Source organism: Lactuca sativa, chromosome 1 (assembly GCF_002870075.4).
Source record: "Lactuca sativa cultivar Salinas chromosome 1, Lsat_Salinas_v11, whole genome shotgun sequence".
Taxonomy (NCBI): domain Eukaryota; kingdom Viridiplantae; phylum Streptophyta; class Magnoliopsida; order Asterales; family Asteraceae; genus Lactuca; species Lactuca sativa.
Genome location: NC_056623.2, coordinates 162,477,779 through 162,497,108, shown reverse-complemented (window position 1 = coordinate 162,497,108; position 19,330 = coordinate 162,477,779). Strand labels below are relative to the sequence as shown.

The 19,330-nt window shown below is 31.8% G+C and overlaps 1 protein-coding gene across 1 annotated transcript; it reads right to left on the bottom strand.

Moving 5' to 3' along the window:
- Positions 1-3,198: 3,198 nt before the first annotated feature.
- LOC111912665 (polyamine oxidase 1) lies at positions 3,199-13,682 on the bottom strand. The gene is made up of 10 exons (XM_023908409.3): positions 13,162-13,682; positions 12,831-13,080; positions 12,349-12,480; positions 12,065-12,126; positions 11,610-11,764; positions 9,650-9,793; positions 5,479-5,628; positions 4,368-4,622; positions 3,591-3,672; positions 3,199-3,452 (listed from the first exon to the last, which is right to left on the bottom strand). The coding sequence occupies exons 1-10, from the start codon at positions 13,211-13,213 to the stop codon at positions 3,274-3,276; spliced, it is 1,461 nt and encodes a 486-aa protein (XP_023764177.1). The 5' UTR covers positions 13,214-13,682; the 3' UTR covers positions 3,199-3,273.
- Positions 13,683-19,330: the final 5,648 nt, after the last annotated feature.

The window sequence follows — 19,330 nt, the reverse complement described above, 5'->3', positions numbered from 1 at the left end:
AACCCAAATTGGCAACAAAACTGATGTTATCACTTGAGTATACTAAATGAAACAATCAATTAGGGAGAAAAAGAATCAAAACATGAGGATAAACACGATTGCAAGAAAATAAGATGAAAGGGAAAAAGAAAAAAAGTTGATTTACCTTTCTATGTGATTAAGCCGCCTCTATATCTACAATCTGAAAAAGAGAGCAAATGTGATTTTAGGTTTTAATCAACTTCCTACATTCAAAACAAACATAATTTTGAGGGGATAATGAGAAAAAATAACATCAAAGTGGATCATATCAACCGACATCTTCATTTGTCGAAATTATACCATCAAATAAAAAAAAACAAAAACGCATACTTAAAAATCGAGAAAATAAAATTAAATATGCTTTTACTGGTTCAAGAAAACCACACGTTTGGTTGAAGATGTATATGTAAAAAATTGGAAGATGCATTCGAGGTATATACGACGTGGGAAGAAGCGTACTCCACTGATTTCAGATTTGGATAGAATTACATTCCCGATTTGCAGAAAAAATCATCTTGGTTTCAAAAGAGGTTAAAGAGAATTCAAATTTGAAATTTTCAATCCCAAAAATCAATGACAGAAAATCAGGAAGAGAATCAATCCCAGATTTAATGCACTGGTAGGAATATATGTGGAAGAGATTATATCAAAGGGCAAAGCTGTAATTTCATGTAATTTCACATAGATGTTTTTGAGCGGGAAACACTAAGGGGGGTGCTTAGCTATTGCCACGTGGCAACTGGTGGGTACTGTTTTATTAAAACTAGGTATAAGCCCCATGTATTACATGGGTGTATTTAAAATAATTAAATATTTATAAACATTTAAGAAATTTAAATTTATAAGAAAAATGAAAAAAATATTGAATTACTAAGATTAAAATGTTTTTTTTTTAATTTAAACAAATCATTTAGATAAAATAATCAAAGCAAATTAATCACATTTTATTTTAAAATTTTGAAATTATAAGGAAAGTCCATTAATGAAATTGATATGCATTTATTATTAAATTTAAATACCATATGAAATTTAATAAAATAGGAAAACCATAAAATTACATATGGAATAAAAATTAATTCAAATTAACCACAAAATGACATGTGGCAAAATGAATGAGAGTGTGACAAGTGGCAAAAAAAACCTTCATTTATTAGAGGAGATATATATATATATATATATATATATATATATATATATATATATATATATATATATATATATATATATATATATATATCAGAATAAATTTTGAAATTGGGGGCCCTAAGCCCTTGTTTAGTTTTTCATAATATAGAGCCGGACCTCAGTCTTGCTTCCCAATCGGACGTCAGTAATGTATGATGCTTGAATCCCCCAACTTGTTTGGTAAGCATACATTCATGTAATGTTTTCATCTCTTCTGCCATAATTTCTTATTTGTTTATGTGTAGCTAATAAATTTCCGCATTATTGTGTCATTTGTCTTGTAATCGGCAAAGATGTGCAAAAGGAAAAGATGTTCAAATAGCAACAATTATATTTCAGATTAATAGCGGACAACAAGAACATAATAATTACACACAAGCCACTGAATATGAATTTGAGGATATAAACGTTTATCCTCAACTAAAAAATCTAATATATACTCTTGTTAGCAATAGTTCATTCTTGTATGTATTTTTGTATAGGCCTTGGTATTATACGGCATTATTTTCCCTCAAAACTCAAAAGAGCCTTTCTCATTACTCAATACAGTATATAGAACAATACAATAGAATGGGCCACATACACAAAAGACAATGGGCCGTATAATACCAAGACCTATACAAAAATGCATACAACAATAAACTATTGCTAACGTAGAGAAAAATCAAGTATACATCAAAAGAGAAAAAGAAGCAACACTTGGGATCCTCTAATGAACAACTTGAAACTTTTGGCCAGGTATAATTGGTTTAAAGATTGAGGATGCAACAAAATCCTTAAATGTTGGTTTTGAAATTAAGAGATAAGGATCCTTGTAAAAGGCTTCATGTCAAGATGAAAAAAGAAAGTTGTTTGTTTGACTATTGATGATTGATGAATGTAAGTATGTTGTACTTTTGCTTTTTATAGATCGACATGTTGATGGTCATCTAACACCGTGGCGGACATAGGGGATTCTTGGGATAGTCAATGCAACCCCTCAAATTTTAAAACACAGTGTAATTTTTTTTATAGATTTTTCGATGTAATATAAATTTTCCGGCGCGACACCCCTAAAGTCGTGATCCACGTACCACTGAGATTTTATCTTGCGTTCGCCACTGTTGTAATATATAAAATAAAATTTTTTAATTCTTCTATTTTAGAAACATTCATCTTTATATATTTTATTTATGTTATTATTACTTAACATCCAGGGAAAAAAAATGTTTTTGAGTAGACAATGTTTTAAATACCGAATTATGATATGTATTTTTTGTTATATGAGTGTCTATCATTATTAATTAATTTCATTTTATTACATTGTTTTTTCCAGCCTACCTTACCACATAGTATAGTCTAATAACTCATTCCATTCCAAATAAATGAAGTAACTAAACCATAACCTTGTCTATTCCATTCAACCAAAGAAACCATAACACTTTTACAGAATTGTTGCACCAAAATTAATTACAAAAGTTGTAAAGTTACTTAGAAATGGTAAAGTTTTAATCTATTACTATGTGCCTACCTGAAAACAAACCAAAGCAAATACATCTTATAATCCATCGACTTCCTAGGACCTCATTATCAACTAACCCCCCAACACCTACCCTATTGTATCATCTGTCTATCAATTTTCAGTTTGCCTCCAAATGTTCAAGGTCCATTGCGAAATATATATATATATATATATATATATATATATATATATATATATATATATATATATATATAGGTTCAAATGTTTTCACTGTCTATTATGTGCATGTATGACTGATTCTGGACCAATCATTTTAGTTATTTTAAGAAAGTAATTAATGCATATTAAATACTGAAGATGTAATTAATATTCATTATATCTTCAACATGTAATATGGATTAATTACTTTCTTAAAATAACTAAAATGATTGGTCCAGAATCAGTCATACATGCACACAATAGATAGTGAAAACAAAATAACCTAACCATATATATATATATATATATATATATATATATATATATATATATATATATATATATATATATAGGGTGTTTGAGGCATCAATCATGTGTGTGTTATCTACAAGTGATGGTTTTTGTAGTCATAAGATGGCCTCCCTTTTGGTATTGGCATGGAAAAGGTGTCTATGAATATCGCATGCGACTGCTTCTGTTTGTGACAATGTTAGTGCTAGCAACGGTTCTAAAATAGATTTCTTATTCGTTTCTCTATCTTTCTCCGCCTTCATTTCTTCCAACAAAGCTTCTCCCGTGTCTATACCTGTTCATAACACCACCATGTATACCAATCATTCTAATGCAATTTAATTTAAGAAATAGCAACATATATATGATATATATACTTTCATTTATCTATGCTATTTCTTGGATTTAACCTCATATACTAATCACTACTCACCTGCCAGGTAACCACCATGGACGTAGCCACTAAATCTTTCGCTTGTATGCTCTCCCGTGAAAAAGATCCTTCCTACAGGAGCCTAATTACGTATAAATGACAACAAATATGTTAGTGTATTCCATATAATTAAGTTAATTTTATTTTTCTATCTACATATCAACCTAGAGTTTATTTTCAATATCTATTACGAGCCTTAAGGTCCCATTTGTTACAAATGACATGACAGACAGTCTTTTGCATTTGACATTCGTTGGACTTAGACTTTGACATATACAAAAAAGAGAAAAAAAATTGTAACTTTTTGTACAATCTTAAAAATTGAACAAAGTGGGACACAAACCATGCGTTGGAGCTCTCATTTTTTAAAAAGACGTAAATGCCCCTTCTCATCCTCCTTATCGAATATAATCATAGAAAGCTTGTCCGGTTTCTAGTTTCTAGTGCAGTCCCATCCCATGTAACAAACGCCGTGACAAACAGACAGGACGGCACGGCACTAGACAAGCCTTCTAAAAGCTATTCTCGATGAGGAGGGCGTTTACGTCTTTTTGCATAGATGGGAGATCCATAGCAAGTCCCTATTAACGTCGTTCTACCTATTTTGGTATGACAAAAGATTGCACTTTTTTCTCATTGACGTTAATCATGTCATACAGAAGTTCATTCTCATCTGTTCTGTTTTGTTCTGTTATGTCATGTGTCATGTGTCATGTCATGAGAGTAAGAAACAAGGGTTGGAATGTAAAATGAGTAATAGGGAGGATGCATGTTGACCTTGATGTTTTCAAACATTGTTGAGTCAGCATAGATAGGGTAGTTACTATAACTGCCACGCTGGAAGCGATTATTCCACCAGCGTGGAACAAGAATGTCGGAAGCTTCCGGAATGTCAGGCCCAAACATGTTCCTAAGAACTTCCATTGCTTCTCTCATTGTTTCTTGGTCTGATTGGGATTCAACACGTTTTGATTCCCCATTTGTCAATGTCACAACAAGAATGTTTGACCCTGGGTATGCATTCTCCATGTGCTGTTTTCATAGATTCAAACCACAAATGATTTTAGGATCAAAGTATTTAATGAGCATTCGATGGAAGAACCAAAAACTTATTTGAATGTATAAAAGAATTGAAATTCCAGTTTCCACTGCTTGTTTGATGGGATTCAATTTCATTCTTCCTTTATGGATTTAACCAACACTTAACTACTTTCTAGAGTGATTAAACCGTTAGTGTTTTCTCAACTGGTTAAAAAAAACAAATTTTCCCAATTACACTACACCGTTTCTATATAAAAGGAAAAATATAAAAAAGAACAATGATTAAGTTGATAATATAGTGAATCTATGTTGTGTTTTTCTATATAGGTAACCAGTACAAATAGTTTTTTAAAGGGTCAGAATATAGTATGTTTACGTAAGATGGTTTTTACAAGAGCCAAAAAAGTATAAAGATTTAGTCTCTAAAAAAAAAGAGTTATGTCGACAAATTATAAAGAAATACAGTTCTGTCGACAAATGATACAAAAAAATTGTGAGAGTACAACTGTTTTGTTGTATATTGTCCTAGAATAGATTGAAAACAAACTTCAAATAAAATAACATACATAAAAGTTAAAAGTTATTTTACTCGTATTATTTAACTTCATTCCTGTTTTTTAGTTTCCCAAAAGTTTCCGATTCCAAATTGTCGACAACTTTGGTTTATCCAAAAATATTCTACATGCAAAACACCCTCTAAAGATGGCGTTAAGCTACTTAATGCTATTTTATAGCGAAGTGTTGGATGGCTAACTTTAATTAAATAAACACAAACAAACGTGTATCATGTCCTAATAATATATTAAAGGGTGACTTAAGAATTAAACAAAGAATTAATTAAACGAACCTGCCAAAATGTGTAGTAGCCTCTTCGTTCATGGGCATATATGAAGAACTCTTTTCCGGGACCACAAGGCCAAAATTTCTTTGGAAATTTCAAGAAGATTTTCGTGTACACCATAACATCACATTTTTCAATGGCCTCCATTTTCCACCTCTGTTATTATAAAATATCATTTTATTACAACATTGTATTTTAATTACCTTGATGAGTAAAAAGTTGAAAGTAAATTGATGTGATACGAAAAATAAATAAAAGTACATTGCTTTTTCTTGCATTTAGCTTCTATAAAAGAACTATCAAACTTTTAACTATAATTTTCGTAATCTTTTCCGAAACTAAATTAACATAGAAAAGTTTGAGAAGTTATTTCAAGATAGAGATATATTACGGGGAAGTTACGAAACTGCCCTTTAAAGAATATTTAAATGTGAAAAAAATCAATTTAGAAGACTAATATGTAATGTGGACAAGAAATATCACTTTCCCTTGATTGGAATTGCTTAATATTTTTTTTTATCAAAACCAGCTGATTCATCCATAGCATTGGGAGAATATTATGGAACGTAGTTAATAGACCATGGTATCACACTATGAAAATGATCGAATAAAAAATTGAGGTCCAATTTTCCTATAAATACATGGTCCATGATGCTAACTACTTTAACCTGATGTAAGAAATAGCATCTAGCTTTCGTTTATTTATGTATATTATTCTCGCTTCTTGTTTTCATTTTTTTCAATTACAACATTGTACTTACTTTTTTTTTCTCTTATTTTCGCATTCTAAGTAGTAAAAAAATTATTTGTATTTGGATCAGATTGCTAGAAATGGGTTAGATATTTTTAAAGTACAATTATGTAATAATTAGAAATATATGTAGGATATTGTAGTAAACAAATCAATGGAAATGTGTCGCTATTTCTCGTATATAACCCCCAATCATAAGCTAGCAAAAAGGTTGGAATCTGTACGCACTCATATGACATATACACAATAAAACTTAGGTGTATCTTTTTGTGAAATTATTAGCTTAATAAGGACAAGAGATAGATAACATGTGGCATGGAGAATGTGATGGAGATTTGGAGCATATATAATAGGGTAGTGGCCACAAGATTCATAGTACACACGTTAGGGTTAGCTACTCCATAGGCATGTGCATTGTCTAAGAATAAATGAAAACATTTTGTCTATTATAGCACCCTACTTCCATTGTTTTTTATATTGTGTCATTGTAATTTTTTTTATTATAAAAGAAATTGTACTTTTATACATCTAACCAATTAAAGCAATGAAAAATGATTTTTACATGGGCTGATATAATTTGGTAGATTTTCCAAAATACAACGTTTTAATAGAAAAAATAAAGATAGGAGCAAATAAATAAACATATATTGCCAATTTTTGCATTTAATCCTTTTAGAAAATACCCTTTGGTATCGTTCTTTTTAGGTTGTCCTAAAATAAGCAGAACATTTCAATTTTTTTCTAAAGTTTCAAATCAAAATAGTGTTTCTGTTTGTTAGTGATCATTATAGAGTATATGTACCATTTATTTGATCATTAGTAAACACATATTTGCAAGAGGAAATGTTATGTGTGGTGGCGGGCTGGCGGCAGCAAGGGCCCGGCCCCAAGTTGTTCAAGAATAGTGTCGTTGAGTTTTAGGATTAATCAGTTCTATTTCTCGATGGGGGCAGGGAAGGGATATAACTCAGCGGTAAAGTGTCACCTTAATGTGGTGGAAGTCATCAGTTCGAGCCTGATTATCCCTAAACCCAATGTGAGTTTTGATATTTTGATTTGCTACCCCACCGTGATTGAATGAGAATGGATAAGAGGCTCGATTGTGGCAGTGTGGTGATGGTGACGGCGACGATGGTGATGGTGGTGGTGATAGTGATGATGATGGTAGGTCGGTGATTGTGTTAGTGGTCTTGGGTGGGTAGGTGTGTGTGTGTGTGTGTGTGTTTGTGGGTGTGGTTGTGTGTGTGTTTATGGGGGTAGGGGTGGAGGTCAGAGTGAGTTTGTAGGTGTGTGTGTGTGTGTGTTTGTGGCGGTGGATATATGTGTGTGTTTATGTGGGTGGGTGGACGGGTATGTGTGGGGTGGGTTGGGATTGGGAGTTAGTGGGGTGAGTTAGGGGTGTGGTGGGTTGGAAGTGTTAAGGTGGGGGTAGGTAGAGATGGATGGGGTGGGAGTGGATTTATATTTTATAATAATTTTGGAACTAGAAAAAAATGTAGAGAACAATGATTATCGATTTTTAAAAAATTTTCAACTTCTTTATAGTTAGTGAAAACGGAAAATTTTCATTTTCATTGAAAAATTTAGAAAAATAAACAAAGTAAACGAGTTTTCAAAATTACAAATTTTTTGAAAATTTTTCTAAAAAATCAGCCAATTTTCCGCAACTAAATACAACTTAAGGATTTGTTTTTTTAGTACATAAAGAGAACTCGGTGAATTTCCTTAATTTTTGAAGTATATAGCTTAGTTTTTAAATAAACTAATGGATATAAAATTCAATCAAGATGGGGTCCACAGAACCTCTTGTGGCAGACCCAAAAAAAATTAAAAGATGTATTTTATTTAAATAATATATTTTTACCTTTCAAATATATTTTAATCTCTTAAAAATCTTAAACTATTTTTTTGCCCCATCTTCCAAAAAATATTGGATCCACCCCTGCCCTCTTTGCGGCAATATAGATAAAAAATTGATGCTATTAGTAAATTTTAATAACATCGCTCTTTTTGCTAAAAAGAGAACATTGTTATTTTCACCAATATAAAATGCATATAAGTTGCACGCACGACCACATGGTTGCTGTTGTCATATTACTAAATGTGAGGAGGTTGTTTAGGCCTTTAGGGTCAATTAATTAAGCTTAATTAAGTGATGTTAATTAAGTGATGTTAATTAACCTTTAGGGTCAATTGATGCATCAAGTTTTATATTTATATGTGGTATGAAGTGAAGAGTTCGATTCCCTTAAACTATCTCTTTTACTTCGAACTCGAGGTGTTCATTGAAATATTGCAAGTAGGCTTCCACTTAATTTACTTGTCGTTTCAAAAAAAAAAAAAAAAACTTAATTTATAAACTCAAAAAAACATAAAAGTCAAAGATGCTTACTATAGACATTACAAAAAAACATATCAAAGAAAACATCCATATACTTTTTTTATTATATAAAAAAAAAGCCATTTATTTAATAAAAGATATGTTATATACATAAAAACTATTATATTTTGACGGGCCTTGCTTAATCATTATATTTTATTTCATTCAACTGAAACCATCCATTTTTATAGAAATTACCACTACGATCAATGTAATCCCCTATTTTCGGTTTAATAGGTATTAAAACTAACATAACTTCTTATTTACTAATATAGCGTCATAATTGTTCCATAAAAAGGCATATTATTTCTCGAAATTGCTTATCACTTGCCAGTTTAATAGGTTATACATATATCATAAGGGAGATGATTTGTACACAACAAATTTTCTCCATACACAACAATTGGTTATTTAAAATGTTGTACTATACAACTCTATAATACATACATTATTGTGTATGATAAAAAACTTTTGTATACGAATCACTTCCCATATCATAAAGGTAAACAAGAAACCATTTCAGAAAGTCAAATGTTATTTTATGATGTACATATGATATTATAGGTCAATAAGAAGTCATATGAGTTTCAACATGTGCTATACGGTAAATAAGCGGATGCACTAAAATTTCAAAAATGGTTCTATAATAAACTAAAATATAATTAAAATTAAACCGTAAAACTAATGAAAATATAATGGGTTTGATGGATATTATCTTTTAATTGAAGCAAAATATTACTTGTTTGTTAAAGTTTCTCTGCAACGTCTAAAACTTATGTTACATATCATATAAAAAATTGGATGCGCCCATAAGATGGTTTTGGACACGTCAACATCCAACTTTTAATAAAATGTCAAGTAAGCTTTTGTTAAAGGCAAACTCGGAGAAACAAATATTTTAACGTTAAATTAGAAAGTAAAAAAAGTGAAGGAATGATTTTTTTTTCTTATCCAAAGTGCTGTTTCCGATGTGCTACTTTATTTTTTAATTTTGTCTTATTATAAAAATAAAAAGTAATTAGAGATTGATTGAGAGAGAATCTCACAGGCAAGTTGGGGTTGAAAGAGATGAGGTGGCTTTGAAGGACGCCAATACTAACAGACAAAATTACGTAGTTGGCTTCATAAACATAACCATCCTCCGTTATCACGGTAACGCCGTCTCTCGAGTGCTGTAATTCCCGCACAACCTGCAAATCCATGAAAACATGCATGCACGTAATAAGTCAACACTATAAAAAATCAAACAAAAATGTAAGACTGTGTTTGGTACTTAGACTAGTTTTTAAGATCTTTTTTAAAATTTTCCAAATACACTCTTTTAAATAATTATAGAAATAATTTCTTTTATATATCATTTTATGTAATTTTATATATTTCAGCTAGTTTTATCAAACAGTATTTTTTATCAGTTAGTTCTTCAGCTATAAGCTAAGTTTTTATTTAACAGCTAGTTTTTTCAGCTGACAATTAACTTTTCAGTTATTACGTCAAACATAGTCTAAACTATATGCCTAGCCACTATAAATTATTGCAGTACATTAAGAAAATGTAAATGTAAAGGGAAATGTGTAATATGATTTTTATAAGCTTTACTATACGAGTAAATTACAGTTATGGTCCCTGTGGTTGTCACTTTCATGTGGTTTTAGTCTATGTTTAAAATTTTTAGCAAAAGCAGTTCTCACGATTGCCATTTCCGTCAACTTTGGTAGCTTTTGTTGTTACTTTGTTAACCACATGTAAAAATATAAAATGACCAATCTACCTTTCCTTTTGTCTTTTCTATTGTTTTATCAATTCATGAATATAGGGACCATTTTTGTAAAAGAACGAAAAAGACACCATTTGTCATGTTTTAGATGGTGGTAGTGAAATTAATAAAAATAATTAGAATAAAATATGGATAAAAAATATACAAAATATGAAATGACTTAATGGTGATCTTCTAACCGAGTTGGTAATTAAAAGACCAAAGTTAATGGAAATTGTGGTTGTATACTTGTATATCATCTTTTTGGATTACGGACTTACGGTATTATATTCTGGAAACTGAATTCAATTATAAAAAGGAAAAATCATTTACATGTGTAGATTGTAGATGACATTATTATAATTTGAATAAACGTTTTTTTTGGCATAAATGTTAAATTATGAAATAAATGAAAATAATAGATCTAACGAACAAATACATAAAGGTACTTGTACTATCTTTATTTTTATTTACTTTTTATAGCATTTTAATATATTTTGTATGATGAAGGCATGTTATTTTTTATTTTTTTTGTACATTAAAAAATCAACTCAATAATGCCTACATTTTATTATTTCCTTGCTCTGTTACATAAAAAGCTGTGTATTTGTGTTTAATTGACATAACTTTGTAAAATTTTCAAAATACATTATTCTAATAATTTTCAAAAAAAAATGACATTATGATATTATAACAAAAAGTAGGTCGCTATACCTTTATTTGTGTGTTTATTATAGCATGATACTTTTACTTCTCATTATTACAACATTATATTTTACATACAAATCATAATATGAAAATTCTAACAACTAATTAATTATATCTAAAAAAGGAATTGTATCCGAATAACATTGCAAGAATGAGAATTATTAAAATAAATTTCATAATAGAAGAAATAAAAAGAAAAAACTATAAGGAACAAATGAAAAAACACATTTTTATAAGTTTGAATGTTTATAATATCGTACTCAGTTTTTTAACAAAAAAAAAAAATTTACATTAGAAAATCTATTTAGCTATAACATTATACTTTATAATATTTTATAAAATAATTCCTTTTTTTCATTTTAATGAGTTTCAGATTGACTAATTAAATACTTCTAAGAATCTAATCACTTCATGTCATTTAACTTTCACTAGCTGTATATTGGCTAATAAAACAAAAAACTAACTGGCAAATAAAAACACAGAAAACTCTCAAATCTCAATTAATCATCAGAAATTTGGCATTTTGTATCTCAGTGTGTACTTACAGTGTTTAATTTGAGACGATTGTCCAAGATTTTCCCATCAGATGTAAATAAGAATTCCTCCGCCATTTTATACAATAAATACTCATAACCTCTCTCATCCGCCACTAAAAATTCCCTCTCCCCAAAATCCACATATGTTGATATGGGCTCAACCTCTGCAAAATAAATAATTCACCTTAAATATAATTGTTTATTATATTATATAATATAATTATATCCTACTTTCATTTGTCAATGTTGTTTGAATGTTTCTATGGGTAGATTATATTTTAAGTGAAAAATCAAGCACTTCCAACAGAAATGTATGAAAATCCGGCAAAAAGTTCGTGCCAAAAGCCAAATGGAAGTTTAAAATGATAATGGGGGCACATATGTTGGTTTATTATTCCTATTAAAATATATATTTTTAAAAAAAAAATGTAAATAGCGTAAGGATAATGGGTTATGACACTAACCAGCCATTTCGAAATCATGAAGGATAAAATCAATTGCCAGCTCAATAGGTGTTTCGGGTATGCTGGAGAAAAGAACAAATATGAATCATAATCAGAATCAGAATCCATTTCAACATAAAACTATAAAAGTGAACGTGACATATATACAAAAAAAGTTAAATTACCAAAACTGATTAGAAAATGGGAAAGAAGACGATGAAAAAAAAATTCGTGAACAGAAAGAAGCCAAAAGGCAAAACACACAGTGGCTCGTTGTGTGCGTGAAAGCGATAAGAGATAGTTACGTGGAAAGTTCGGGAATATCGGACACGTCAGCAGAAAGAAGGATGTCCCGATCAGTCCTTAGCTTTTGCATCGCCGACTCAACCGCCTTCTTATACGTGTCACCGGCCAACCCACTCGGAAATATCTCCCCACTGCAACCGTATAATTAACGCCATATCAATAACGCAATAATCAATCAATCAAACGAAAACGGAGAATTCTCACAAAAATCATACGTATCTAATCTAATCACGTAATATGTAAACTCGATTGTATTGATTATCGATAATTAATGCTTCAATTGTTCGTGACAAACTTTCAATTAGTTTACGAATTACAAGCTTCAAAAACAAATTAATACGAAAACAATGCGCCGACGGAATTATAGAGCAAAATATAAATATACATAACTTAAATGTGTTTAAACGTTGTATGACATTCTTCATCGGTGGATAAAATAATTGTTATAGAAAATTAGGTGTATGCTATATTGTATGTGTACCTTCGGTCGTAAATGTTATAACGAGCATCGCTGTAATCGGAGAAGCACGTACGAAGACCGGATTGAACAGCGAGTTCCCAGACTGGATTAGATTGTTTTCCACCAACACCGGCGATCCAACCGGCACCGAGCTCCACCGTTACGTTTCCGAAATTCTGTTTCTTAATCCTCCCTCCGATGGAATCAGACGCCTCTAGGATCAAAATGTCCTCAACTCCGTTTTTTGCCAATACCTTCGCGGCCGATATGCCTATACAAACAGATACATAATGTTTACATACATAAATGTACACAAATCAATAGATGTACATGAATGTATTGATCGTTTCACCTGAAATTCCGGCGCCGATGATGATAACTGAACAGCGATTTGAAGATTCCATGGAACTGTTTGAGAGAGAGAGAGAGAGAGAGAGAGAGAGAGAGAGAGAGAGAGAGAGAGTAGGTGTAGAAAGAAAAAAGAATTGTTGATGGGTTAAAAGGTCAGAAGGTCATTTGGTTTGGCGGTTAGATGCTACCACGAATTTTTTGATCAGAAACAACATAACCATTGATGCATCGACACGTCATCCTAACGAAATCGACGGATAGGATCACTGATGTTTGGATTTAACACAAGGATTTAAAACGAAATAAAGGTTGTTCAAGTAAATATAAGTATTTTTTATTTTTAAAACGTTCGGATGGGGAGGTAGCAGAGTTAGGCCGGAGGGAGTTCGGATGGGAGGTGGTAGAGTTACTCTGGATGGGATGGTGTAATGGTTTTATCAGAGTAACTACACTTTCTGTAAGATTTAGGTGGTAAAACCATGGGGTGAATGTGGTGGAGAAAAAAAAAATGAAAAAAAATAAAAAAAATGAAAAAAGAAATTATTTTACATAATAAAAAAAATATTTTTAAACAAGCTTTATGTATGCCCAACTTAAGAGATTATACCATGTTTTTAATGCATTATGATAACTATGTAAAATATATTTTTTTTTATTGTTCCAACAAATGTATATAGAATAAGTAACGGGACAACATGTATGATTATGTTTTACAACGATTGTTTAGTCATTTTTACTTAAAATGATGTGTTTCTACAAGTTCTTAATAATGATATCGTTGATCAATTTCAAGACATGTTGACTAGCCACTGATACAAAATTGCCGCCACAAACACCTTCCTCCTTAATATCTAGCAATCGATTTGCACTGAATCGACGTTCTAGTGATACCAAGTACAAGCTCTAACCACTGATACTAACTCGGTAATCAACATTCTTGTTGTTTTTTTTATAGATTTCTACTTTCTTATAATAAATTGATTGTTGTTTTCTTGAATTCCATCTCCACACGTATTGTTGGTCGCCAACTGGTTTTGTTGGAATAAGGCTTTGCGTACTCTTCTATTGACATCATTTCTTCAATTCAAACTTTCAATTAGTTAAAATCTCAACTCCCCAGTTGTCGTTTCCCGTTTTCCAATGGGTCGCTGGAGGACTCTTCATTTGGGTCGGCTTCATTTTTATTTTTGGATATCAGGTTAATCTCAGTTCTCTTTTCTTGATCATTTTTCATAGAGAGTATATTTTTGTAATATAAAAAAGATGTAATTTGTTATTTAATTTGAATAGTATATGTTTTCAATTTATCAAAACTAGATACAAAAAAGTAAGAATTTTGGGGGGCAAGGTGACTTGGAGCATTTATCCAAACTTGTCGAAGAGAAATCATGGAGGTCCTACTTGTATTTATACAAGTTGAGAATCTTTTCAACTTATTGTGTGTGCTCTTCTTTCAGGTTTTCTATATTTTCTCAGATTTTTAGTTAGTATAAGTTCTCTTTAATGTGTTAAAGTTAAACCAGTTAGATTTCAACTACTTGGTTTTTGTTTTGTTTATGTGTGTGTGTACAAACATTGCTTACGCAAATTGTAATGTTTTTTGTGTGTACAAACTTTACTGAAGCAAGGTTCAAGAAGGTTATGAATTCTTGCTATAAATTGTGAAAGGTAAACACAATCTCGTAAGGCCACTTTTGTGACAACCGCCACCTTCTGGTCAGTTCAAAGCCAAAGAAAGTCAATGAAAGTCAAATTGGTCAACTCAACTAGTGCTAATATGTAGGGATTTCTTTATGTTTATCAGTGTATGACTCGAAATCTTAATGCAAAATAACAACTCTATAAAACACTATTACGAACCCTTAGGGGGTGTATAACACTCAAAATAGGATGTAATTAAGCCTACGACCTTTGATCTACGAAGAAAAACATTTATAAGGGCCTACGACAAGGCCTATTTCAATATTTCCAAGTATGTGAAATCTCTCTCATGCCTTTCTCGAAAACCTCTCTTAACTTTTCATAATCAACCAGGGCATCTCGACCGTCAACTTAGTCAAAACCATTCAAAACGAGAAGTTGCTTAAGGGACAGCCTTAGTAGGACCGGAACCATCTTTCGTTCCGGAACCACCTTTCGGTCCGGAACCATCTTTCGGCCCGGAACCATCTTTCAAATCGAGACTCCTTGCTCATTTTTCCTCAACCACACGACTCTAAACTAGGAGACAAAACCCTGTAAACAAAAGAGCCTTAATGATCTGAAGCCATCTGAGTCCGGAATATGATGAATCTGGAATCAGGTGACTCCAAGCACCTCGGAATCTTCGCATCGACTCCGGACCAGGCTATTCGACTCTAGATGTAGCAATTTGACATCGGATCGGGCAAATCGATTCCTGACTCACCTCTGTAGTCAGCTAGAATCAAGCCACGCCATAATAAGTGAGGGCTCATCCTCTTGAATCATGACCAGAGAAAAACCTCACTCCATATCGTATCTTTTGCACAAACTTTATCCAAAGGACGATTGACTTACTAAAAAGTTATGACACGCCCTATTTCCCATAACCACTCTATAACAACCTATTGGCATTATTTCTCCAAGTACCTAAGCAAATCTATATCTTTATACCAACACTCCATCAGATTATCTTTCTCGAATCTAATCATTTGGGTTTCCAACCTTCACTATAAAACCCAAGAGCAGCACCCAACATACATTTTTCCTTTTTCTCTTATCTCTCTAGAAGTCGACCAAGCCCTAGGAAGAAATTTCATGCTCATTCATCTTGGTAAGCCTTTCATCAACCATCTTGAATATTAATCACTTAATGAGTTCTCAACCATGATTCTTACTCAAAAATCATCATGTTGTCCATAGATTCCTTGAACTCCTAAGCTTTCCCCAAGTATTATGAACATAGAGCTTCACCTTCTTCATCGTCCACTGCAAAGAAATCACACAAAGTGAGTTCATACCCCTACATTTTCGTGTTTTCTTCAAGTTTTGGGCCGGGGGGGGGGGGGGGGGCGGGGAATACAAGTTAACACTCCTTAATATCACTCAAACTCATACACCAATTTTTCACAGAAAAGTTGAGTCCTATTCATGGACTGTTTTGACTACCTTAAACCTAATATTCTTCAAAAATGTTTCATATGCTAGTAGTTCAGGTTTTCACCTTTAAAATGACTACTTTTACATCTTCATACGAATTTTCTACAATTTATGGTGATTTTTACAAAACTGTCTATCATTTCAGAAATGAATCCGGACCAGTCGGTGAATATGAACGTTTTCACACAAGTTAGAAACTTCTAAAAATCATAATAAAATTTGAAAGAAAACTAGATACATTTTCTAAACTCTGAGAGTTTACGGATTTGGTTTTCGACTTCGTATGATTTTTCTATGATTTTTATAAAACAGTGCAAAAAGGTTAAAAACTAGTTCACAGCTTACAACTTTCATAACACTTTGTAACATGTTGAGCAAAGTGTTTGTCTTTGATGACTTCATATTTTACATATGTTTTCTGTTAAGTTACAACTAAATAACAGAAGGTACTCTCTATATGGTAAGAGTCCTTTACCATTACAAACATACAAGATGGAACATAAGAAGCATAGTTATGCATTACTAAACATACTACACGTAAACTCGTTAACGTAAATTGTGAGACACGTCTTCATTGTACTCTTAGAGTACAAGTTAATATTCCTGTAAGTTATAAGCAGAGTCTCTTGTAGGGAGAGCGTGATAATTGTGCATAGATCTGTTGGATTAGATGTCTAAGCTCATAACTAATATTGGTATGTACTTGACCCGAGAGTAGCATGGTCCATTTGGGTTGCATATCATTAGGACAATTTGTTAGGATAGACTTTTAAGAGAAGAGGTTGTATATGATTTTTTAATATATTATAAGCTATAATATATTAATATGAAATCATATGAGTTAATTAGTATTGATCAAGAATTAATTTGGAATTAATTTAGTGATCAAAAGAGGCTAATTAAATCTATGGGGACTAATTATGTTAATTAGTTATATTTATATGTGTTGGGCTTATGATCCATGTTGGACCAAGTTTATGTATGGATACATGAAGAGTTGGGCCACATGAACCATGGATCATAAGACCCATGGGTATGGATTTGGGTTATATCCATGATCCCAGAAATCTCACATATAAATACATGCTTCATTGCCCAAAATCGTAACTAGAGTACTCTTGGAGTTCATGGTGTTTTTGGGTGAATGGAATTCTCTCTCAAGTTCATCCTTTGTCCATGGTGTGTTGTGATTCTACTTGAGGCTTCCACACTATTGGGGCTAAGCTCTTTAAGGCCAAATACATGAAGACTTCAAGCTCCATCAAAAGGTATGTTATCCTAACTAGTATTTTATATGGTTTATATCAAATGCATGCTAGTTGTAGCTTTAATACCTTGGAAAACATTTGCATAGGATTGTATATGCACCATAGGATGTTGTAGTATACTAAAACCCAACAGTGGTATTAGAGCCATGGGTTGTTTTCAATTATACTTGATGCAACTAGCTGGAAAAAAAAACCGATTTTATCCTGTCTGGATAGCAGACTCGACAAGTCCAGTGTGTGACTCGACGAGTCCATGAACAAATGCATCCAAATCGTTGAGTTTGTTCATGCACTCGACGAGTTGGACCCCCTGACAACATATATTTGTGTTTTTTGGCATGTTTTGGATGAGAATCATTACCACAAAGTGTTTTGGCTCATAAAATTTGTTTTTGGTACTATGGTAACGTTTATTCTCATCCAAATAAAGGATAATTGTCAAAGTTTCAAGAGTCATGTTAATTTTTGTGATTAGCTATGTTCTTGAAAAATGTTGATATAAATTGTCTTTACTTATGAGTTTGATCTTGTTCATAGAAAACTTACTTGATTAATGTGTTAATTGGTAATTTGATCTTAATGTTTTTTTATGAACTCCATAACTTGTCCTCAAGTTATGGAAAATGAAGAGTTTTTCATTTAAAAGCACATTAAGTCTCATAGGTTATGAAAATGGAAGAGACCCTATTTTTTAATGTCATCATTAAATGATTTTATGTCTTCCACAAATTGTCCTCAAGTTATGGAACTTGAAAGGTTTTTTCATTAAACCATAATTAAACTCATAAGTTATGAAAATCCAAGAGTTTTGAAAAGTTTCAAAACTTGCCCTCAAGTTTTGGAATTTGTAAAGTCACCCCATGTACACTTTAATTCCAAACCCTAGAATTTTAAAAGTTAAAATTCAAACTTTATGGACTTCATTTTTTTTTTAACCAGCAAATCTAATCTACTCCTAAGCTAACAACACCTATTCCACCTATGTCCACAACGGGACTTGAACCCTCGACCTCAAAGAGGTGTTTAATTAAAGGAGTTGATAATTCCATAAAGACATGGTTTAAGTTTAATTAAATTAAGAGTACAGTTTAATTAATAAGATTAAACCACCAAGTATTTTAAATGTGTAAAATACACCCTTATACTATTATAATATTAAAAATTAATATTTATATATATATATATATATGTATAAGATTAAAAGTCAGTCTTACCGTTAGTAGGCCTCATTCACGAAGCCAGTCTATAAAGGAGGTATAAGGTTACTGCCTATAAAATAGCAGTTTAATGGGTGTCCACTCTCACCCACCGCTTCCTTGACTGGTGGAGGGTCGTTAGCCGAACGGGTAGGAAATTACTATAATTATCCTTTCATTAAAAGTATAATGATAAATACTAAGTAACTAAACACTTATAAATTCCCAATCTTAGTTACTTAGGAAAATGTGAAATGGTGCTAACCCATGAAATTACACTTTGCACCTTGTTAAGTCGTTAGTGGAGCGTGTGTCGTTAACTGACACACTAACATGGGACTGACAATGTGTGGCAAATGGTGACTTAACTTTTATCATAGATCGGTGGAGCGCGTGTGGTTAACCTGTACATCGATTGGGTGATAAAATTGAGGGTACCAAGTAAATTTGCGTGGTAATTCACACCTTGTTTGTGATCCTCGGCATCCCAGTCACAAACTTGAGAGGGCACAATCGAGATTTAAACATGCCATTGAAAGTTCAATGAATCTCAAAAAGATCTAAGAGTTTCAAATCCAATTAAAAC